General features: G+C 41.2%; 1 protein-coding gene across 1 annotated transcript in view; it reads right to left on the bottom strand.

The window, feature by feature from the left end:
* Positions 1-4,581: 4,581 nt before the first annotated feature.
* POFUT3 (protein O-fucosyltransferase 3) overlaps positions 4,582-25,252 on the bottom strand; it is an 88,149-nt gene continuing 67,478 nt past the window's right edge. Inside the window, exons 4-5 of the mRNA XM_077760747.1 lie at positions 21,467-22,302; positions 4,582-10,863 (exon numbers count right to left, since the gene is read on the bottom strand). Coding sequence (XP_077616873.1) covers positions 10,639-10,863; positions 21,467-22,302 — 1,061 coding nt within the window. The 3' untranslated portion in view covers positions 4,582-10,638. The remainder of the gene's footprint in view (positions 10,864-21,466; positions 22,303-25,252) is intronic.

Genomic DNA, 25,252 nt, shown 5'->3' with positions numbered 1-25,252 from the left:
TTAAAAAAAAAAAAAAAAAAAAAAGAATTTTTATGGTTTCAGGTCTCACATTTACATCTTGAATCCATTTTGAGTTTACTTTTATGTATGGTGTAAGGAAGTAGCCCAGTTTCATTCTTTTGCATGTAGCTGTCTAATTATCCCAACACCTATTATTGAAGAGATTGCCTTTTTCCTATTGGATATTCTTCCCTGTTTTGTCAAAGATCAACTGGCCGTATATTTGTGGGTTTATTTCTGGGGATTCTGTTCTGTTCCATTAATTTATGTGTCTATTTTTGTGCCAGTACCATACTGTTTTGTGCCTATAGCATACTGCTTTGATCACTACAGCTTTGTAATATAACTTGAAGTCTGGAATTGTGATGCTTTCCAGCTTTGTTTTTCTTTTTCACAATTGCTTTGTCTATACTGGCTATTTGAGGTCTTTTGTGATTTCATATAAACTTTACAATTTTTAGTGCTAGCTCTGTGAAAAATGCTATTGATGTTTTGATAAGGATTGCATTAAATCTGTAGATTGCTTTGGGTAGTATAGATATTTTTACAACATTTGTTCTTCCAATCCATGAGCATGAAATATCTTTCCATTTCTTTGTGTCATCTTCAATTTCTTTCACTAATGCTTTGTAGTTTTCAGAGAACACATCTTTCATCTCTTTGGTTATAAGCTGCCTTCCTAGGTATCTTACAATTTTTGGTGCAGTTGTAAATGGGATTTTCTTAATTTCTCTTTCTGCTCCTTCATTATTAGTGTAAGAAATGCAACAAATTTCTGCGCATTGATTTTGCATCCTGTGACTTCACTAAATTCATTTATCAGTTCTAGTAGTTTTTTATTGGTGGAGTCATTAGGGTTTCTCTATGTAGAGTATCACATCATCTGCAAATAGTGAAAGTTTTACTTTTTCCTTACCAACTTGGATGTCTTTTATTTCACAACTTACTTTTAAATGGCAAAATAAATAAGTACAAAAATCTAAATGTGGCAAAATGCTACAAACTGATGAATCTAACCGAAGAAACATCGAGTGTGAATTATGTTATTCTTACCACTTGTCTGCAGTTCTAACTTTGTCAAAATAAGATGCGTGGGGAAGCAGGGTCTGTAAGCTGGGGAGAATAGGTGCTTTGAGTCAGTGCTTTCCCAGAGTCCACAACACCTTTTCTACTCAAATTTCCACTTCTTCCCTTATAGTTGGTTTTCGATTTTTCCATAACTAAGGTGTTTGAAAGAACTACCTTTCCTAAGCACAAAAAAATGCCTTCTTTCCTCCAGAACAAGGGGGACCCAGTCAATGACCTTGCCACAGGTCAACCAATTGATCGAAAGGTTCTTGCTGGAGTACAGATCCCTCTACCCAGGAGATGTAGAGACCTCTACCACTAAAAAAGCTATTGGCAAAGCTCAAATAATGGCGTCTGTCACTTCAAACATGTTGAAAATGTCGCCCCAGGATAATTAAACAGAGTTTTATTGTGTTCTTTTTTTAATTAAAAAAACTTTTTTAAGTGTATTTATTTATTTCGAGAGAGAGAGACCCATCAGGGGAGGGGCAGAGAGAGAGTGACGGAGAGAATCTGTGCTGTCAGCACAGAGCCAGATGCGAGGCTTAAACTCATGAACCATGAGGTCGTGACTTGAGCTGAAACCAAACCAAGAGTCCTACACTTAACCAACTGAGCCAACCAAGTGCCCCAACTGTGTTTTGTATTATAAAAGCAGGGGAGAAAACTATCTACCTCAAATGGCTATTGTAACAACTAAGTGCCATTACATAGTATGGCATCCAGTATATATTAATAAATTCTATAAACCTTTTCCTCATGTGATCACCCCATGCTCAGAGACTGTTCTGGAACACAGTGGTGCCGAAATGCCCCGTGGCCGTCTGCATTCCCTATGGTAAGGATGGCCATGAGTCCTAGTTTATGTCTATTGTCCTGGCTTAATTAATGGCTCCCCCTTTCACTCAAGAGTGTCCCAGTTTGGAAAAAAATCCTAAGGCCATCAACCTATGGTCACAGTCTTTCGGGAAAATACATCCTGCTAAAAGGCACAGGGGGCGGCATCATCTTTCTGAATAAACATTACCAAAATGTATTTTTAATGGCATCCCCAGAGCTACAGCAAAAATCAACAAACAAACAAGTAAGGAAGGAACATCACAGGTTTCCCTTTCATTGTTCTATCCCATCACCTGCAGGCTGACTGCATACAGAGGCTGGGATTTTAGATCATGAAAACAGGAAATAGAAGACATCTGTGATTGTACTTCACTACTTAAAGATGCTCATTCAAGTGACCTGTGTTCTCTCAGACTAGCAGATAATATTATTTCAGTGCTGAAATGAGTCTTCTTATTAATGGTGTGTGAACTATACACACGATGACTGAATACAGCTTGGAAGAGAAAGCTTTTTCAGGCACTCTGACAAGGCAAATGCTGACTGGCCCAGCTTCTATACTCACGGTGAACAGATGCAGTTTCGGCAGAGCAGACCTGCATGCCCAGTGGGGCCACCATCTTTACTGCCAATCCCCAAGTCAGAGTTCTTATTCTTGCCAGAAATCACCCAGTGTTGACAGAGGAAATGCGTCCTCTTCTGGGAAACAGGAATAAAACAATGGAGTAAACAGTGAAAAGAATAGAGGCAGGATTTGCTTCTAGACTTACCAACTCACTTCAAATTTGAATGCTTAGTAGTTTTTTTTTTAATTAAAAAATGTTTATTTATTTATTTTGAGAGAGAGAATGGGGGAGGAACAGAGGGTGAAGGAGAGAGAGAGAGAGAGAGAGAGAGAGAGAGAGAGAGAGAGAATGCCAAGCAGGCTTCGTGCTCATTGTGGAGCCCAACACAGGGCTCGATCTCATGAACCATGAGATCATGACCTGAACTGAAATCAAGAGTCGGACGCTCAACCGACTGAGCCCCACTCCCAGGTGCCCCTGAACCCTTAGTAGTTTTAACGTGTCTTGTCAATATAGCATGTTTAATACAGTCTATCAGTATAACCCATTTAGATCACATCTCATGTTTCAAATGTGGTGGTAAGGAGTCAGGAGGTAAATTTCATCCTATGGGGCTCTAATAAAATAAATCTTCCAGGCAGTGATTTATATTTTGCTAAAGCATCTCCATTCACATTCCTCTAAACAAATCAGAATGTCAGCTCTACGGCTGTCAGGGGCTTGGTGAGTTCCATTCGCTGCTGTATCCCACAGCCCAGAATAATTCCTGGAACGTAGTAAGAGCTCAAAAAAAAATGTATTCTATACATTAATGAATTCCAGGCAGCCTGACATTGAGTCACCCAAATAATGATAATTTTGATCTATCTTTAAAATATTTTTCCTTTTCTTTAATACATTTTTCTTGTTTCCCACTTAAAAGACAAAGGCTTCTTTTCCCTCAGTGAAACCCCTCATACTTTTTATCTTACCCCAAATTTCTTTCTTTTTTTTAAGTTTATTTATTTTGAGGGTGACAAAGCACAAGCAGAAGAGAGGCAAAGAGATGGAGGGAGGGAGGAAGGGAGAGAGAGAGAGAGAGTGAGAGAGAGAGAAAGAGAGAATCCCAAGGAGGATCTGTGCTGTCAGCACAGCACCTGATGCAGGGATCGATCTCACAAACTATGGGATCATGATCTGAGCCTAAATCAAGAGTCGGACACTTAGCCAACTGAGCCACCCAGGCACCCCATTTACCCCAATTTTCAAGTAAGTAAGCAGTAATTTTAAAAATCTCCCACCAGGGGCGCCTGGGTGGCTTAGTCGGTTAAGCGTCCGACTTTTGCTTAGGTCATGATCTCGCGGTTCGTGGGTTTGAGCCCCGCGTCGGGCTCTGTGCTGACTGCCAGCTCAGAGCCTGGAGCCTCTTTCAGTCTGTGATTCCCTCTCTCTCTGACCCTCCCCTGCTCGCGCTGTCTCTCTCTCTCTCTCCTAGAAATCAATAAAACATTAAAAAAAAAAAATCTCCCACCAGAAGTTCCGTTTTCACTTACAGAAGTCTTGAACTAAAAAAAAAATAATAATAATTTTTAAAAAATGGTTCTCTCTCCAGTACTTAATATCATCTTTTCCTCTTAGTATTATAACAACAAACTAATAAACTAAGAACACTCTTACATGTCATCATCTCTGTTTTCATTCAGTGTCAAAAACAGCATTTGTTAGTATCACCACCAATCACATCAGGAAGGTCTCAAAGTATCAGGTAGTTGTCGAGCTCAAAGTGGTGGAAATTAGTTTTCTAAAAATCCTAACTTTCACTTGAAAGCTGAAGTCTTATCATGGGCAACAACATCTATCAGTTTTCGTAAAGTGACAGGCTCGCTTTGTGTTCATGAAGATGATGGACAGAATCCCAAGCCTGGATAGCCAGCCGCAGGTTGTCAGAAGTTCTTTTGAGTAAAAATGATATTACATGAAAAAGCTGCTAAATCGGCTGGCACCTCAAACAATCACACGAGTGCTTTTCCTTGTGATTCCCACTGTGCTTTGAGAGGTAGAAGTGATTTATGGATACCTCCCCAATTTGTCATACCGAATATTAAAAAAAAAGACATGTACTCAAAGATCAAGGTTTAATAAAATTAATCATTTTTATTGCTTCATCAATGACATTCTTTTTTTATTTAATGTTTTTTATTTATTTCTAGGAGAGAGAGAGAGAGAGACAGCGTGAGCAGGGGAGGGTCAGAGACAGAGGGAGTCACAGACTGAAACAGGCTCCAGGCTCTGAGCTGGCAGTCAGCACAGAGCCCGACGTGGGGCTCGAACCCATGAACTGCGAGATCATGACCTACGCGAAAGTCAGACGCTTAACTGACTAAGCCACCCAGGCGCCACTATCAACGACATTCTTAAATAAAACCGTCTTTTTCTGTGAGTGTGACTCACCAGATATGTGCCCATAGTCATGGTGATCTGTGTACAAGAAGCAACTTAAATTAGGCTGATTTCAAAGGCTCCTGGGATAAGATAATGCCCCTGTCTGGAAACCATTAATATCACCCCCTTCCTACACTGATGGTGTCTATGTCCCTTCAATTACCCGAATCCGTTTTTTGAAAATTAGGGAATGTGTGATAGTAAAATTCCAAGTATCCATAACGGCCTATTCTGGTGAACTAGGTTGGAAGATATGGCCGTGGTTTGCACGAGAAATAAAATAGGGAATAAAGTTTTGACCTAATGCTCAAAACACCCCTTGGAGGCATTTAGCAGCATCTAGTTCTTTTTTATTTTTATTTTTTATTTTAGGGAAAGAAAGAGAGTAAGCAGGGGAAAGGGACAGAGGGAGAGAGAGAGAATCTCAAGCAGGCTTCATCCTCAACGCAGAGCCCGGCTGCGGGACACCACCGTGGGATCAAGACCTGAGTTGAAATCGAGTCAGCTGAGCCACCCAGGCACCCTAGGCGGTGCCCACTCCTGACTCATTTTGGAAGCTTCAGAGACAACAGCTGACCTTCTCATGTCAGTGGTTCTAAGGGGACACAAAGGTGGAAGGGTAGTTATCTGGGAAGAAGCCTCAGGAAGGTGAAAGGAAGTCCCTGTTGACCATGGCTGGTCACAGCCCTTAGGGATACAGCCACGTCTCCAACTGACCACAGGCTTGGCTGTTAAGCCCAATGAGTTGAGGTGACAAAAAGCATGGAGTCACTTCTGCTCCTCTCCACACCTCAGCCTCTTGCCCATCTCCTTAATAATCCCCATCACCAATATCAGCAGGGTCATTAATTTAATGGGTTAGACCCAAGTGCTCCATGGGCCATATTTTATTAGTGAGAGAGTTTCCTATGACTTAACAGGGAGCCCCCGTGCATTGCACTCATATTCTTGCTTCAGTAATATACAAGAGCAAAACAGGGCTGGTCTCTCAGGAGAAGTTCTGAGCAGGTTGTTCGTCTTTTCTTGTTTTTTTTTTTGTTTGTTTGTTTGTTTTTTGATTTTCAGTTAATAAGTAAGTAGAGCCAGAACTTCCAGACCTGGTCACCTTCTCTCCTATCTTGGTATAGGCACATTGGGCAGGCTCCCCTCAAGATGGAGAACTACAAAATTGAAAGGCTTTTGCCAGACGTCATTGCACTGGGTTTGAATATATTTTTTTAAAATTTGTTTATTTTTGAGAGAGACAGAGACAGAGAGAGAGACAGAGAGAGGTAGCATGAGCAGGGGACAGAGAGGGGGACAGAGGATCAGAAGCAGGCTCTGTACTGACAGCAGAGAGCCCGATACAGGGCTCGAAGTGACGAACCCATGAGGTCAAGACCTGAGCCAAAGTTAGACACTCAACCGACTGAGCCATTGAGGCACCCCTGCACTGGGTTTAGTGGGGTTTGCATAGCTACCATAAAGAAGTTATTTGATTCCCATTATGCTATTAGGAGCTTTGTGTAAAACTCCATCCAAAACCCCACGGAGGGGAGAGCCAGTACAATTTGAGCATTCCTTGGTCCCTACCCAGCCCCCTTCACACCGCTCTCCCAGGTCTAATTTACATCTGCTAAGGTGCCGATCACAAGCCTATCTCCTAACAATCAGTGTGTATCAAATAACTAAATGAAGAACAGAAGGGTACCATCGCTGGCATTATCATTAGCCATTCCTTCGTTCTGCACAAATCTCAGTCAAGGTCTTCACAAAGGCTGATGGCCACGAACAGGTGTAACAATGACAGCGAGCGTCTGTGCAGCGAAGATGAATACTGGCTCACTTACTCTTCCCAACAACCTCACAGAGAGGTGGGCATATAATAAGCTTTTCCCAGTGAGCAAACTGAAGCTGAGAGGGGCCAAAGAACTTGGCCAAGGTAATACAGACAGTGTAGTGGCGAGTGTGGACTAAAACCCAGTCTTCTTATTCTAGTGTCACAGCTCATAATTCTATAATCCCAAATTTCTTTGGCATTTCTTATTTCTGAAATCAGAGGAAATAAGATATATGTTGATATGAGAATTATGCAGGAAAGGCAGTGTCACGAATGACAATAACAAAAATGAAAACAAAAAAGAGGAAATTCCCTAAAGAAGGGTAAGACAGTTCTTCATAGAAGAATGCAGGATTGCAAAGCTACTTGAAACATAAACTAACCACCATTATTCTCAGCCTGTGAACTTCTACATCCTACACATTGAAGATTCCAAGAAAGACATATGTCATTCACGCAGAACTGTACCCGTGTTGCCTTCGATAATCAACATCATTCACTGACAAGTAACTCTACACTGGATGCCCCTAATGCCTTGTCATCGTTAGCAGGAATTATGAGTGACACTAAAGACTTTTTTATTTTTATTTTTTTTTAAATGTTTTATTTATTTTTGAGAGAGAGATAGAGACAGCATGAGCAGGGGAGGGTCAGAGAGAGAGGGAAACACAGAATCTGAAACAGGCTCCAGGCTCTGAGCGAGCTGTCAGCACAGAGCCCGACGCGGGGCTCGAACCCATGAACTGTGAGATCATGACCTGAGCCGACGTCGGACGCTTAACCAACTGAGCCACCCAGGCGCCCCTAAAGACTTTTTTAGATGCACAGTAATCCACTGGGCATTTCAAGTTCAGGCCTGCATCGTGCTTGGATTCATACAGTTTCCGGAGATACGGGGTCATTCTCTTATGTGTAGTATACGATGTATGACTCCGAAGGAATGATGCTCATTTTTGCTAATGTCTCTTCCTTCTGAGTAGCGCACAGAACACTGTGTGCATTCAATCTGTTACTGATTGTGATAATAATCTCAACTGATATTCAGTCACCAGAATCTAGCCCTTAATAGTAACAAATAAGCCAGTCAGCCTTTGGGGTTTTGAAATTTTATATTTGTTACATGATCAAAGGTCAAAGTTACCTCACTTTCACATGAAGGTTGTGAAGACTACTGACTAGCATTCGTGAGCATCCTCTTCAACATTTCCGAAAAGGTTTCTATCCACCTTGTCATATCACTTTGAAAAAGTCTTTGAGAACAAACGAAGCGAAAGGTATTGATGCATTGAACACAATGCTGCACTGCACAGAGTCCTCCCCAGCCATGAGTGGGTCCTCAAAGCAGCCCTATGGGATAGGACTCTTTCTTAATCATAGTTCAAAATGGAGACACTGAGGTAAAGAGAAAGGTGTGGTCTGATGAATCAACATATACAATGTTACAGAGGGGGCATGCATGGACCTCAAAAATGCACAGCTCCCCATCTGCAGATAAGAATCCTGCTACAGTGGGGACACGCCTTCACTCCATGACAGCAATGACCCCAGACGAGAGCATCATCATGTTAATGAAAATCCCATTACACAAGACACATACACAAAACTACAACAACAATGATAATAAAGTCTCAAATCTATGGGTATTCAAAGAGTCCCAAAGAACTCCTAGTTTGTTTTCTTTGAAACACACCTCATTTTCAACCCCTGGAATTCTCTCCCCTCTGACCTCTTCCTCCACAAAATGTTTATCCATGTTAAATGGTCAGTTATTCATTTCACTAAATTTGTTAAGGGCTACGTATTTCAGAAAAGTTTCGGGAATCTTGATGAAGAACCAAGATATAACAAAACCACACGCAACACTGAGCTTTAAAACATACGTGCAGCATATAAACACTGGGTATTAGTTTAAGGCTTTTATGGAGAACTGAAGCTATCTGGTAATAACTCCCCAGAGGCACCAATCACATCCTGGGCTTTCTTTTATGAGTACAACAACAACAGCAAAACTCATTTAATACAGAATTTAAAATCTGGTCCTTTAACAAACAATCGTCCCTTCCGAGGCTTTCCCTTTGGATATTATCAGAAAAAAATGGCATCGGGGCGCCTGGGTGGCTTAGTCGGTTAAGCGTCCGACTTTCGCTTAGGTCATGATCTCGCGGTTCGTGGGTTCGAGCCCCACGTCGGGCTCTGTGCTGACTGCCAGCTCAGAGCCTGGAGCCTCTTTCAGTCTGTGACTCCCTCTCTCTCTGACCCTCCCCTGCTCACGCTGTCTCTCTCTCTCTCTCTCCTAGAAATAAATAAAACATTAAAAAAATTTAAAAAAAAAAGAAAAAAATGGCATCGATAAACTACTTTTTCTCCTTCACCACTACCCAAAAAGGACACTTCTTCCTCCAAAGAAGAGCGTTCTTCCCTTGAAAACCATGCAGAGGCTCTAAATGATTTGTTACTGCTCGGTAAAAACATCTTCAAATGTAAACTTCTTCGTTTTGATAAACAAAGAACGTGACACGGAAAAGAACTTCAGTGACTGGCCCAATCGCTTCTTTTTAGGAACAAAAACTAAGGCCCAGGGAGGGTAAGAGCTTTGTACAGAATCACATTCAGCTAATGGCAGGGCTAGGCTTGAGAAGGACCCAGTCATAGACACCTTCCCCCAGCCAGCGATGTGACCTTTCCTAGAATGTACTGGTTCGGGCCTCGCTTACAGCACTGCATAAGGAAGAGACTGTTCACAGCTGGCATGTAAAGGCACTGGCTTCGGATAAAGGGGTAGCTGGTATCACGGGAGCCACCCTAAGTTTTGCCCGTATACCACACTGGGGACATGAGTATCGGGGACTCTCACTGTCCTCTGTAGCTTACGTCTCTCCACAATAAAGAGCACCAAAGCCATAACATGTTGGGCGGCAAGGGGCTTTAGTATTCTCTAAAAGCCTCCTCACCCTCACATGGGAAGACAATGCGAGCCAGTGTTCTCTCCTCGTCTTTCATGGAACTCTCTAGTAGAAGATGCCTCCAGGACAGCCAAGCCTTCTCCAGGACAGGATCAGAAATGACAGGGAACACTCACAAACCAGTGAGGCTGCCCACCATTATATCATCCTAAGAAAAAACAAGTCACCTTCAACACAACTGGGGTTCCTGGGGACATTCACTTCCACTCTCGCACTGATGGAAACAAACAGGGTGTCAGGCCCAGGTCCTATGATTATTATGCTGCTCTGCAGGGTAAGAGACGATTGAGAATGTCTCCCTGTTCAAAACACACAGGGAGAAGGCATGCCTTCAGAAGACATTCCACTTTGGGAGGAAAGCGGGGAAGGATGCAGGGCAAGGTGAAAAGAAGCAAAGAGAGGTATGAGAGTCACGAGAAGGCAGACGTGCATACGTTCTTCTGACTTGAAGAGTGAACGGCAGATAAAATCTACACAGCTTTTATTACTCGCTCACATCCCCAGAAACCAACAGATGGAATCTCTCATTGCCAAGTTCTAGTGCGTTTGTTCATGCTTAGCATCGGGACACCGGGCTTGCCAAATACTAATAAGCTGCAGACAGTGAGGTGAGTATCAAGAATCCACAGCTCCACCCTCTGCCTCCCTTGTGGTGAGGAAAGCACTCTCTCCCCACTAGCTCAGTGTCCACAGAAGGAGGCAGGTGCATCAGCCACGGAAACCGAAGGCGACCAGTGTCCGTAAGAAGTATTTACTGTTTTAGTATAAAAAATATAGAGGTGACCTCTAAGGGCAATTCATATTGATTATCTGAGAGGGCTCATTCTGAGTACTCCAGCAATTAATCCTCAGCCTGAAGGACGGTCTACAAGGCAGCAACTGTATACGTGTATTAAGGCAACCTCGAAAATAAACCTCCAGAGAGCCCCCCTAGTCTCTATCGTTCTGATACTTGTAGAAATTAGTCCTTGAATACTAGGGCCCAGAAGTCTTGAGCTGAAAAATTTTTATTCCTATCAACCAGCCACCTTAGTGCCTGGGCTTCTTTCCTGGACTGTTGAAAGCTCGGTATCCACATCTTCCTCAAGGAGCTCCAACGTGGAGCCAGAGGTGAGAAAGCAAACACCGTGGGCTCCGGGCAGCTCAGGTGGGTAACTTCCGCCTTCCAGCTTCTGGGTGGTAAGCCCTGCATTGGGAGAAAGGAGAAAAGAAGTAAAATTACATGATAAGGGAGCACAAGTCCCCTGTCCCTGCCTCACAGTCACAGCACCCAACACGTACTTTTCCTTTGAAAGCAAGTATCTACACTCCACGGTGAAACGAATAGTCTCGTGCCAAATATTTTTATGAGATTTCAGAACACAGAAAAGGAGGGAGAGACTCTACAACCTCCCTGAAAGGACACGTCTAATTCTGAGGATCAGAAGTGAGGATGGTTTTAGATTTCTTGACAGGGACACTGGAAGTTAAAAAGCAATGGTGGGACTAACTGATGAATGTTACCATTAGGGTGTAAACCTTTAGGGAAGAAAGGGAATACTTTCGTAGCCTCAAAATATCTCCCCCTAGGGGTACCTGGGTGGCTCAGTCGGTTAAGCGTCCAACTTCGGCTCAGGTCATGATCTCACGGTTTGTGGGTTCGAGCCCCGCGTTGGGCTCTGTGCGGACAGCCAGCTCAGAGCCTGGAGCCTGTTTCAGATTCTGTGTCTCCCTCTCTCTCTGACCCTCCCCTGTTCATGCTGTCTCTCTCTCTCTCAGAAATAAATAAAACATGAAAAAAAAATAATTTTAAAAAATCCCCACCTAAAGGTTTATTCATTATTGTGGTGGTTTTAACAACTGTCCACAAACTGTGTGATATTCCTCTCTCAAGGAGGTGAAGCTTAATTCCCCTCCCTTCGAGCACGGCCTGAACTTAGCAACTTGCTTAATAGAAAGGGAAAACTAGTAACCTCACAGAGGAAGCCACCTTAAACCAGTGATCACCTTAAACCAAGCAATCAAAGTTAACGTCACCAGTAATAGGTCACGTTGATGCCATGCAGCCCCTGATAAGGTGTGACGAGAAAGGCCCTTTCACCACTGCTATATTATTCCCCCAAATCCATAGTCCAAGGTTTAGCAGGAGAAAACATCAGACAAACCCATGGAGGGACGGTCTACCAAAACATTGACCAGTACTCTTTAAAAGCATCAAAGTTATCAAAGCTATTAAAAATGAGGAAACTGAATGACTGTCCCAATTTGGAGGAGACTAAGGGGACACGAGCGCTCAGTTCAATCTGGTACCCTGGATTTGATCCGGAAACGAAGGATGTTGGTGGGAAAACGGGTGAAGGGGAGCCTTCACCTGCAGGGGAGTTAGCAGTGTGCACACGCACCGTGTCCTGAAGTGCAATGTTAACAAGAGGAGAGGCCGGGTGAAGGGTGTTCAGGGACTGTATACCGTCTCTGTAACTCTCTTGTCAATTTAAAATCATTTCAAAATTAAGGTGTTTTTTTTTTAAAGGCGATGCAAAATGCCTTCCAAATTCTAAGAAAAACTGATAGTTTCCACTCAGCTGAACTAGTGCTTACACGTTAGAGTAGAATGAAGACATTTCAGACATCCTCACATACCCCTTCTCGAGAAGCTATCCAAAGGTAGGATCAATCAAAAGCAAAAACACAGAAAAAGGGAGGAAAGCATGCAAAAAATAGAGGTGTCAACACAATAGAAAAAAAAGATAGGAAAGGAAAATCTTCAAATGCCGGGCAAGGGAGTCCTCATGCTCCCCTTTTTCAAACATCAAAAAATTAGTGTAGAAGCATGTTATTTAGAAACCTTGGGTAAATATCAAAATAATGAGCTAAGTGCGGTGGTAAGAGATTGCTACTGAGGAGGGAGAAAAGGGGAATGTTAAAGACTGCTCTTTTTTTAAAAATGTTTATTTCTGAGAGAGACAGAATGTCAGAGGGGGAGATACAGAGAGAGAGAGGGAGACACAGAATCTGAAGCAGGCCCCAGGCTCTGAGCTGTCAGCACAGAGCCTGACACAACACTTGAACCCAGGGACTGTAAGATCATGACCTGAGCCGAAATCAGATGCTCAACCGACTGAGCCACCCAGGAGCCCCATACTATTTTTTTTTTTTAACGAACTTTATAAAAGTATTTAATACTTTGAGTTATGTGCATGTGTATCTTTTTCTAAAAAAATTTAATGTGAAAATAATAGGGTTTATAATGTGTTGTATTTGTTTCTTTTGTTTGTTTGTTTTTAATGTTTTATTTACTTCTAGGAGAGAGACAGCATGAGTAGGGGAGGGTCAGAGAGAGAGGGAGTCACAGACTCTGAAACAGGCTCCAGGCTCTGAGCTGGCAGTCAGCACAGAGCCCGACACGGGGCTCGAACCCACGAACCGTGGGATCATGACCTAAGCGAAAGTCAGACGCCTAACCAACTAAGCCACCCAGGCGCCCCTATAATGTGTTGTATTTGTAATCATTAGAATTTTCATCCATCACAAATTTACAAAGCAGAGTAGAAAAACCAATTTGGAAATATAACAATTTGGGTGCGTACCTACGGTTGAATCAATGTATTCTCTTTGTTAAACCTCCCACAGGAAGCACAGTGGAAGATACTAGGGTGTAGCCGGGAAAAGAGATGACCTAGAATGCATATAAAGATTTCTTCAAGCGTCTGAAGGAACTCTAAGTTGAAGAATGAATTAACATGTTTGGAAGAGAGTAAAGGCTACACCTCTCTGCTCTTGGGGACCACTGATAAATGAACATGGAGTTTGGTCAGCAAGGGCCTGAAACTAGGGCAGGATTTCTTTACCAAGACAACACTGAGCACAGAGAATCAGAACACAGATCCAAACAGCGAACCATTAGGAAATGCTAAGACTTAAAATCGGGAAAGTATAAACAGCAATACAATTTTTTTCCAGAAAACTAGAGGTGGGCTCAAAATTGGGGTTACTTTAGAGAGAGATTATGATTGGGTAGAGATTGTATTTGGAGCAAGAGCAGAACAGAATGAAGAAAGGATGCAAAGCGATGATCGCAAAACAACTTTTGAGAGGTCACTGCTCATATTTATTGACTAATATGTAGAGATGCAAGGCTATATCCCATTCATCTAAAGAGTCAGAAGCAGGTAGCTCAGAATGGACTATAGAAGGAAAAGTCTAGGTTCAAAATAAAAAACAACATAACTGTCAAATTAACAAAAGATAAAATGGGCTACCCTAAAAAATAATGCAATTGCCAGCACTGGAAATGTTCCAAGATGATCAGCAGATGACTTGTTCGTGATATTAGAATCACTAGTTGGCTGGTAGCCATACTGACCACATGCCATTGGATGGCCTTCCCAATCCTGACCTTACATAACTGTTTATATCAGAAAGCCAGTACTAATATCTGTTTATGGACACTCAAGAGTCCATTCAACAGCATAGGATAAAGTTCCATTGCAGGTGATATCACAAAGAAAATAATCTTATGAAATGGACTCTTAACTCTCGTGTTCTTGTAGAAATATTTCACAGTATGACCTGAAGGAAGTGTTTCTGATGAAACAGTCATGACATTTTAGAAGTAACTAAGTTTCAGCATCCCAAATTGCCTTTCCAGCTGGGGTCCCAGGCAGAAGAACAAGCTGTTTCTAAAGCATGATTAACAAACAGTTTGCTTCCAAAGAGAACATGGCTCCTATTCTCACAACAAGGACAATGTGAGGTAATCTATAAATTCATAACTTTTCTTGAGGCCATCAGGGAACTGAAATCATACAGCAACCAGGTAAACAGAATTCCAGAGGGACAGGCCACTCTAGGGAGAGATGGATACACGATCTGTTTAACCTTTGACAGAACACAGGAGAAAGAGGTGGTCATCATACAAATAGGTAATAAGAAATCAGTTAACATTTTTTTAAATGTTAATTTATTTATTTGGAGAGAAAGAGAATCCCAAACAGGCTCTGTGCTGACAGGCATGCAGGGCTTGATCTCACCATCCGTGAGATCATGACCTGAGCCAAAATTAAGAGTTGGACACTTAACCAACTGAGCCACCTAGGTGCCCCAAGTTAAATTTTTTAATAAATTCTTAAAGGTGAAGTATGGGCTATCATACCAGTTTGGATTACTTAGGAGCCCCAGACACAAAAGAAGAGTTCAAATCCACTCAAAAGCTCTTTCCCACGGACCTCCATCAGATGCCCAGGAGGGAGATTGGCAGCAGGGCAAAAAATTGAAAATATTTTAAACTGAATTAACATTAACATGATAACCTAAATCTGTAGGAGGTAGCTCAAGTAATGGTTAGAGGAAATTTTATAGCATTAAATATATATATTATGAAAGCATAAAGGTTTAAAATCAATGACCCAAGTTTCTACCTTAAATTTGAAAATGAGCAAATTAAGTGCAAATTAAGAAAAATTAACTTAACCAAAGACCATGGGGGAAGGAAAAGGGAAACAAATAATTACAAACAGAAAGGGAGGCAAACCATAAGAGACTCTTAAATACACAGAACAAACTGAAGGTTGATGGTGGGGGTGGGGGAGAGGGGAAAATGGGTGATGGGCATTGAGGAGGGCACTTGTTGGGATGAGCACTGGGTGTTGTATATAAACGATGGACCACAGGAATCTACCCCCAAAACCAAAAGCACACTGCATGTTAACCAGCTTGACAATAAACTATATTTAAAAAAAGAAAGAAAGAAAAGAAAATAAAGAAAAATTAAAACAGAAATCATTAAGGTATAAAACAGAAGAAAAAATAATAAGATCAAAAGCTAATTATTTGAATAGATCAATGAAATGGATGAATCTCTATTTAGATTAACCATGAAAAAAAGACATAAATTAATATCATACATGACAGAGGTTACATACATTTGGTATTGATGTTAAAAGAATAAAGGCATGTCAATTTGACAACTTGGAGAAAATGTTTAAAAATCCCTCAGAAGACACAATCTACCAAAGCTCACTCACAAAGAGATGAAGAACAGGAACAGCTTTCTATCTATTTAAAAAATTCAATTGACACTTAAAAACCTTCCCACAAAGAAAAACTTTGATGGCTTACTGGTAAATTCAACAAACAGTTAAGGAAAAAATAATGCTAAATCTCCACAAACTCAGGAAACACAAGCAGAGGGAACTGAGCTGCATTACCACATATGAAAACTAGCCAAGACATTGGAAGGAAAACATGGCCCAGTATACCTCTTGAACACAGATGCAACATTTCCTAACAACAAATTCAGCAATTCGAATCCAACAATAAATAAGAAGGACAATATATTTATAACCAAGTGAAGTTACTCTCAGGAAAGCAAGGTCACTTAACCTTCAAAAATCATCTCTGTAATTCACCATTAAATAAACTACAAAAGAAAAACCATAGGATTTCTATACCTCAATGGATATAGAAAATCATTTGACAAATTCTGGATCCATTCAAGGTAAAAAAAATTCTCATCAAAGTAAGAATAGAAGGACACTTTCTGAACTTGCGAAAGGGCATCAACCAAAAATCCTACAACTAATACATAAACAATGATGAAAAACAATTCCCTCTGTGATGGGGAACTAGGTGAAGACACAGGATCCCAACGGTACTCTTCAAAGTTATCATGAAGGTCTTCATACAGTAAAGGAGAAAAAGAGAAGACATTAAAAGCAAATAGATTGAAGGTGGTGGGGATAAAACTGTCTTCTTTTATAAATAACATGATCATTTATGTAGAAAAATCCTAAGAAATCTTTAAAAAAGATACCATAACTAATTGGTGTAATTAACAAGACTGCAGTTAATTCAACTGCAGCCAACATACAAAATCAATTTTATTTCTATATACTAGCAACAAACGATCAAAAACTATAGTTAAAAAAAATACCACTTACTATGTTATCAAAAAATGTGAATTATTTAGTGATAAATTTGACCAAAGAGTTATAAAAAACCTGTACACAAGAAACTATAAAACAATCTAGAGAAATTAAGAAGACCTAAACGGACAGATATATCATTCTTATGGATTGTCTCAATTTTCTTGTCAATTGATACTTACACTGAACACAATCATAAAGAAATGCTAGCAAGCATTCACATATAAATTGGCAAACTGACTCTAAAATTTATATGTTAAAGCAAAAGACCTAAAATGATGAAAATAATTTTGAAAAAGAACAAGGTTGGAAAATTGACACTATCTCATTTTAACACTTATTATGACTTTAACACTTAAATACAGACATATTGATCAGTCCAGAAATTAATCCATATATACAAGGCCAATTGAGTTTAGAAAAAAAAAAGTAATTCAATCATGAAAAAATAATCTTTCCAATAATGGTATTGATCCTATTATATCTAAATAAACAAAACTCAACTCTTACACCATGCCACATTACAGAAATTAACTCTAAGTGGAAAACAGACCTAAGTGTAAAAGCTAAAACTACAACATTTCTAAAATAAAATAGAAGCACATGTTAGTGACCGTGGGTTACACAAATATTTTTATACAGGACACATAACTTGCAAATATTAAGAAAAAAATGATGTGCTGGACTTCATCAAAATTAAAAACTTTTACACCTTAAAAGCTACTGTTGTGAAAATGGAAAAACAACCCAAAGACTGGAAGAAAACATTTGTTATTTGCTCAAAATACATGAAGAATTCTTACAACTAAAGAATAACAAGACAACTCAATCTTTTTTTAAATGAGCAAAGATTTGAAGAGACCTGTCACTGGAGATATTGATGGCAAATAAACTACTAAAAGATAACTCAAAATCATTAGTTACTAGAGAAATGTAAATTAAGTCACAGTGAGATACCATTATGCACCTAGCACAATGGCAAAAACTAAGACTGACCACACCGACTGTTAATGAATGGAACTCCCATGCAATGCTGGTGGGGACGTAAGACAGAGTAACTTTGGAAAACAGTCTCGTAATTTCTCAAAATGTTAAACATACGTCTACCATAAAACTTAGCTATTCTTCTCCTAGGTATTTATAGAAGAGAAATGAAAACGTACATCCACGCAAAGACTTGTACATGAATGTTCATGGCACCTTTATTTGTAACAGCCAGAAACTGAAAACAATTCAAATGTCCATCAACAGCTGAATGGATAAGGCCATGTTGGCATGTGTGAACTTCAACAATAAAGAGAAAGGAACTGTTGACACGCACGGTGTTGTGGATGGGTGTTAACGCTATCATGTGGATTGAAAGAAGCCAGACGCCAAAGAGAATCATTACAGGATTCCATCTACATGAAATTCTAGAAACGTGCCTTAGCTTCTTTGTCAGAAGTGACAAAAAGCCGATGTGTAGCTGCCCGAGAAAGAAGGTGGAGAGGGGATGGATTAAAGAGGGGCATGACGGAACTCTTGGGGAGGGCAGAAATGTTTGTCATCTTGATTGGGGTAGATGGTTTCACAGATACAGGTCATAACTAACCAAACCACGCATTTTAAATATGTGCAGTTTATTGTGTATCAATTATACCTCAAGGCTAATTTTTTAAAAGCTTATCCCAATCCTGTGAAGTTAAATCTCTGATGATTATATGTTGTCTCCCCTATTACAGCCTTTTTGAGGACAGGATGGTATATCAGTAAATGTTCTTTAACTGCCTAAAATGAATTTGATACTGAAAGGCTTTCCCCTACATAAATAAAGCATACACCATAGAGAACAAGCCTCCTCAGATTCAACAGGTGTGGTGGACAGACTCCAGATGGCCCCCATGATTTCTGCCTCCTGGTATTCATGCCCTTGTATCCCCTTCCTCTTGGGTGTGCAAGGTATCTTCACTTGCTTCTAACCTATAACATAGGGCAAAGGTAAAAGAATGTATGTGATTACGCGTACATCATTACACATAGGCTGGTGGCAGTGCTGGTCTTGCTGAACTCTCTCACTCCCTTGCTGGCTTTGAGGAGGAAAGCGGCCATGCTGGGGAAGCCCTCAGGACAAGGAATGGGAGTGGCCTCTGAAAGCAGAGGGCAGCCTCCAGCCTCTTTGGAACAAGAGGACTTGAAGCCCTCAGTGCTACAGCCTCAAGGAACTGAATCTGCCAATGAGCATGTGAGTTTAGAAGCAGACCTGTCCCCAGTTGAGCCTCCGGGTAAACACCCAGCCCTGACTGATACTTTGATTGCAGGCTTCCGGGGGCCCCACCTCAGCCATGAGCTAACCTACAAGAAACTGTGAGATGATACATATGCGTGGCTTTAAGCCACTAAATCTGTGACATTAATGTTTACACAGCAGTAGATGATTCACTACGTCTGTGTGGAGGGAGAGCAGAGAAGCAGCGTAGAGGAAGGGGAAATGCATTTGATATTCTTATAATATCTTCTCCATCCAAATACAATGATTAAATTATTCCCAGCCACAAGATGAAAAATAATCGGAGTTAGAGGAAATCAAATTATTTCTTTTAGCTTTTCTTTGGCTGCAAGAGAAATAGTGAAGAAACTTATATATAAGTAGCTTACTTGAAGGCGTGGCATGTGTAGGCTGTAACAAATCTTGTAAAACAAATGAATAAATGCCAGTATAAAGAACTGGTCTAATACCCTTTTAATTTACTTTCACAGTACATTTTGTTCTGCTTTTCAATAATGAGCACATTAGCATTTGAGAATTGTAGCATGTCCATTGAAATGCAAGCAAAGCCTTTTAATCATCCTCGCTGACCACTTCTCGGGGAGGGATCAGAGCAACTCCAGAGGACACCCAATGCCAGAGGACACCCTACACCATCTGCTTTTCTTCAAAGACTCCAAAGAGAAGGACATGCAATTACATCACCTTCGGGCACTCTGAAATGACACCGTTTAGCTGTTTCTTTTGGAAACGCAGGCATATATGCATTCTCCTGTAACTTTTACAAAGCTATCTACCAACGTCATTATACGTTCTCTTCCAGTCCCCAGGAATCATTCCAAAAGGCCGTCTGTGAGGTGCAGACAGTTAGGGTTTGTGTAGTTCTTTGCTTTTCTGTGACTGTCATGGCCATGCCTGGCAAAGACTTTGGTAGACAGCCCCGGGCAAATCATCACCCTCAGAAGTCTTGTTTTCTGCTTTAATTGACATTCAGAATAAATAATTAGGATACCACGGGCAATTAACGTGGTCTCTACTTTTTCATGTTTTTTGCAGTGTGTGGATTTTGGTTTTTGCTGTAACGTGGCCCCGTAAATTAGGTCAAAGAGGAAGTTGTTTCCAGTCAGGATGCATTCTCTGAGAAGGCCGACGTCATAGTTAGTGTTCATACAGCAACCATGATGCTTGGCTTAAAATAAATGATTTTATGAGTAAATCTTTGTTATATAAAACTAGATAAAATAATTTAAATTTTGATACTCATTAAAATGAGGAAAATAATCGTTCAAGTATTGTAAATTTGTCTAACCATGTACATATTTAGCATATGAAAGCCTAATCTATACAATACACAAAAATAATTCAATGAACTATTTAGGTTTATGTCTGACCTGAAATTAATACACTGGCCAAAATAAACACTTCAATATGTAACAAAAATTGTTTACCTCCAGAGAACTTAGATAAAACGTTATGTGTATATGGGAGTTGGGAAAGGGAATGATGGGAGATGGCCAAGTAGTATATGTGGGCCATTTCATTTCTTTCTTCTTTTTTTTTTAATTTTTTAAAATATTTATTTATTTCTGAGAGAGAGAGGGAGACAAAGAACCTGAAGCAGGCTCCAGGCTCTGAGCTGTCAGCACAGAGCCTGTGAGATCATGACCTGAGCCAAACTTGTATGCTTAACTGACTGAGCCACATAGGCACCCCTCTTTTTTAATTTCAAAGGTAAATTAACCTAATCTTTCTTTTTATGTCAATAAACTACCTTCTAACAAATTTAGTTATATACAAAGTAGGACCATTCCCAGTACAAATAAATAAAGTAAGCAAATGTTAAGAGCATCGAGAAATCTCAAGATGTTACTAAGAAATTTCTTTATAATAGTTTCAGAAAAAGAAATAGTTTAAGGATTATCCATCATTATTTGAATATTTTCTCATTTAATAAGCATAAGCCAGAAAGAGAGAGAGAGAGAGAAATGTTAGACTGCACATGTGAAATGAAAATAAATTTCCAAGAGTAGCCTGTGAGGCAAGCATGCAAGAGGTCTGGCAGAAACCAGAACACTGATGGAAAAGTTAAAGAACTGACAATGTGGATGAGATTTAGAACTTTCCAGCTTTGTATTTTTTTCTTCCCTCTCCTGCAGCCTGCTTCTATCACTGCCCAGCATCTGCAGCATGGTGTCCTCTGGAAGAAACAATAAGGGGGAGTTTAAGGCCTTCGGGAAGAAGGATGTGACTAGTAAACTTCATGAGGAATGAGATATTCACCTTCCTGCAGCGCCTGGCCTCTCTCATGGGGATGAAGAGGAGTACAAAGTGGCTGCCACAGAAGGATGCAAAATGACGGGGCGCCCGGGTGGTTCAGTCAGTTAAGCATCTGACTCTTGGTTTTGGTTCAGGTCATGATCTTGTGGTTTGTTGAGTTCGAGCCCCACCCCGGGCTCTATGCTGACAGTACGGAGCCTGCTTGGAATTCTCTTCTCCTTCCCTCTCTCTCTGCCCCTTCTACTTTCTCTGTCTCAAAATAAACTTTAAAAAATGATAATATTAAAAAAAAAAAGTATACAAAATGTCAGAGGCCATCAAGATGGCTCTCCTAGCGCCTCTTCGCCACACCCTGAACCTCTCACCTTCTCCTGAAGCCGGATATTATCCCACACCTTGCTGCACACCATACACTCAAATGCATCAATGTAGTTGTCCTGATGGACGTCTTGTACTCCCCATTTCCGTTCCTTGAGTGCAGTGAGAAGTCGCTGATTGGAGACCTCACCCTTCAGCTTCCATTCTATGTAGGCCTCATACAGTCTGTCGTCGTGATCCAATTGTCTGATGTAACTTGCCAGTTCTCTAGGGTGAGCAAATTCAGACACGAGAATAGCACTTCTATTACTTGGAAGCCAGTCAGCAACGCTGGGGGACCCGTAATACACAGGGACCACCCCCAGTTTCAGAGGTCTCCATAACTTCTCAGTGATGTAGTCGTCACACACTGCATTCTCGAAGGCAAGGATAAACTTATACTGTGCGATGATCTTATAAAAGCCATCAGCATCCATAGAGCCTGGATTTTTTAGCTGCGGAGGGAGATCCTTGTTTCGTAAACACTCACCATAGGAATCAACCTCAATGTAAGTCATCAGTTCTCGGACATAGCTGTCCCTGTCTGATGGCGGGTCACAGTCTGACTGGACGTACACCAGCGGAGCAAGTCTTCTTCGAAGGCTGTTTTTAGATCGCAAAGGGACCAGATATCTGAGGGACTTCAGGACTTCTATGCCCTCCAAGTACTGGGTGGTCAGTGGCAAGTGGGAATGCCGGCTGAAGGTGGCAGTGTAGTTGAACAAGGTGATGACAGGCTTGTGAAAGAGCTTGTAATTGTTTTTTGGAGACTCTTCATGAAAAAGGGCCCAGTCATGATGGGCTTTCCGAGGCAGAGGTAAGCTATCTATGTTAAAGTCAGTGCCTAGAAGAAGAAAAGAAAATATGAGTCTGCGCAAAAGAATTTTCGTGTTCGGCTGGCATCTACCTGGTGAGATCAGAATACAGAAGAGCCTGAGGCTATAATGAAGGATGCTCCCAATGTCTGCAAAGTGCCTCGCAGTCAGTCATGACACTCGCACCTTACAAACTGCTCAGGGAGAGGACCGCCAAGGAGAGGGACTCTCTTTCTGATCTTATAAAAAAGAGAAATGGGGGCATTGTCTAACCTGGTTCTAAAGTGGGAATTTATTCTGCTGCCCCCCTCCGCCAACTGGCTTTTCTTCCCAGAGGGTTGTCTAAGAGGGGGCAGGCAGGAGAAAGAAAGAGATAGACGGTTCTTAAAAAGAAAAGAGCAAGAGAAAGGAAGCCAGAAAGGGGAACGCAGCCAGCTTGGCATTGACGGACTGAAAAAGAGTGAAATCATGCAAAAGTAGCCAGAATGAATATATGGTATAGATTTTTTTTTTCATCCAGAATGATCGATTTCAACAAGGTACAGTGAATCAATCTTAGTCAAAATGGTAGACAAGAGGCTTTTAAAGACAAAACAGCTGATAATAGCACTATGCTACAGACCGCGGCAGGATGGACATGAATTAACAAGCACATCAAGAAACAAAGAAGGCATAACAGGATTATAATTATGAGCGACTCTCGCTTCCACAGGATTAATTGGGAAACCTTTGAAACACGATCCTGTGCAGACAGAAGTGATGGATGTGATAAGCAGTTGTTTCCTGACAGTGTGTATGGAGGAGACTCAATCAGGAAGAAGTGATTTCTGTAACTGAGAAAGAATTAAGACAATACCACAATATGTACCAGAATTTCTAGTGTTCCTGACATTGATGATTTTATGGCCCCTGATTTGAGTTTTTAAATGTAAGGAAATGGCACCAAAAAAAAAAAAATCTATCTATGACCATCCACTGCAGGGGAAAAAAAAAAAAAAAAGCCCAAATAAATGCGTCCAGAGGAATAAAACATATTCTCTAGTAGAATTCGTAAAAATTAATTGTTTAATGCTGGTGCAGCACTCTCTCAAATAAATATATACTCTTTGGTGCCAACAGTACATCAAGAAGTCAGTTAATCAAGAAAGGCTTTCAAACAATTAAAGATCAAATAAGATTATGGTGGAGGACAGATACTGAGCACAGAAAAACTGCTGAAGAAAATACTACTGTCTTGATACCAGGCCTTTATTCTCAATGATCAGGAATGAAAGACTAACATATAAAAACGATTAAGTAGGGGCACCTGGGCAATTCAGTCGGTTAAGCGTCCGACTCTTGATTTCAGCTCAGGTCATGATCTCACGGTTCATGAGATCAAGACCCACGTTGGGCTCTGTGCTGACTGCGCAAAGAGCCTACTTGGGACATTCCCTCTCTCTCTGCCCCACCCCCACTTGTCTCTCTCTCTCTCTCTGACAAAATAAATATATGTTTTAAAATGATTATGTATTTTTTTACTCGGCATTGGCCCTATTTGACCTTTACCATCAAAAAGAATAGAAGCGCCTGGGTGGCTCTGTTGCTTAAGCATTACTCTTGATTTTGGCTCAGAACATGAACTCAGTTCATGAATTTGAGCCCCATGTCAGGCTTTGCACAGACAGTGCGAGACTGTTTGGAATTCTCTCTCTCCCTCTCTCTCTGATCCTCCCCTACTGTGCTGTCTCTCTCTCAAAATAAATAAACATTAAAACAACAACAACAAAAAAGAACATTCGTCTACACACCTGAAATTTAATGACACGTAGAGTTAGATGCTCAGCAAAAATTAACAAACACACTGGAAGATGTGAAAGGAGAGAACTGGAGAAGAAAGGCAATTTGCCCATGAAGGGGTTGCTGGTCAACTGGTCAACAATAGGAAGAGGAACCCATATGCTTGAGTTCAAGCCTTAAGTTTCCACTGAAGACATGACAAGAATCAAGCCCATCTGCCTGGGAGAGGAAGAACTGGAGTCCAATCCACAAGAGTCAGAGGCAGTGATCAAGATACAAGATTAAGATTGGAGGGGTATCCGGGGCACCTGGGTGGCCTAGTCGGTTAAGCCTCCTACTTCGGCTCAGGTCATGATCTCACAGTTCATGGGTTTAAGCCCTGCGTCGGGCTCTGTGCTGACAGCTCAGAGCCTGGAGCCTGTTTCAGATTCTGTGCCCCCCTCTCTCTCTGACCCTCCCCTGCTCATTCTCTCTCTCTCTCTCTCAGAAATGAATAAAACATTAAGAAAAAAATTTTTAAAGACGGGACTTATTCCTTGTATTTAAAAAAAAAAGATTGGAGGGGTATGATTAGAACAGAAGTGGGTCCGTAATTAACAGGAGGGGCAGGCACAGGTGTCTTGGATGAGCACATCAGATGCCAGTGGCTGGCTCTTGGCTGCTCAACGGTACATGAATGCTTCTGTAGTTGCCTTGCCCAAGCTGTGCCACAGCAAGTATCCAAAATGCAGAAGAAGACAGCGGCAGGACCCGACACCTGTCCCCTGTGCTTCAGAGACAGCCTGAGTGTCATCTCTGCTTGTCCACATCAGTTAAGGATAACAGGCACTGAAAACAGCTATGTCTACATCTTTCTGTGGCCAGTTTCTAGGTCCACTCAGGCTATATTCATAATATGAATGGGACTTGAGACTGGTACCAACTACGGGCCCCTCATTCACTGTAACGAGGAGAGGAGGGCTTGCCAGCTCGTTATACCTTTCGCCAAGTTCTACTGGAGCCTTCAGGTGGGAAGGAAGGGGAGGAGGGGAGGGAGTCCCGTGTATATGCAATCTTTAGTAGTAACAAAAGCCTGTGGAATCTCAGCAAGATACATCCATTTATATTCATGCTGCAAAAGAGAACACAGCTTTTTAAAAATGAGAGTGTGAGGCTCTAGTATAGTCATCTGAGTTCTGTTTAGTTTGTAGGAGTGAGGCC

This window comes from Crocuta crocuta, unplaced genomic scaffold (genome assembly GCF_008692635.1).
Source record: "Crocuta crocuta isolate KB4526 unplaced genomic scaffold, BGI_CrCroc_1.0 scaffold546, whole genome shotgun sequence".
NCBI lineage: Eukaryota > Metazoa > Chordata > Mammalia > Carnivora > Hyaenidae > Crocuta > Crocuta crocuta.
This window is presented reverse-complemented; position numbering and strand designations above follow the sequence as displayed.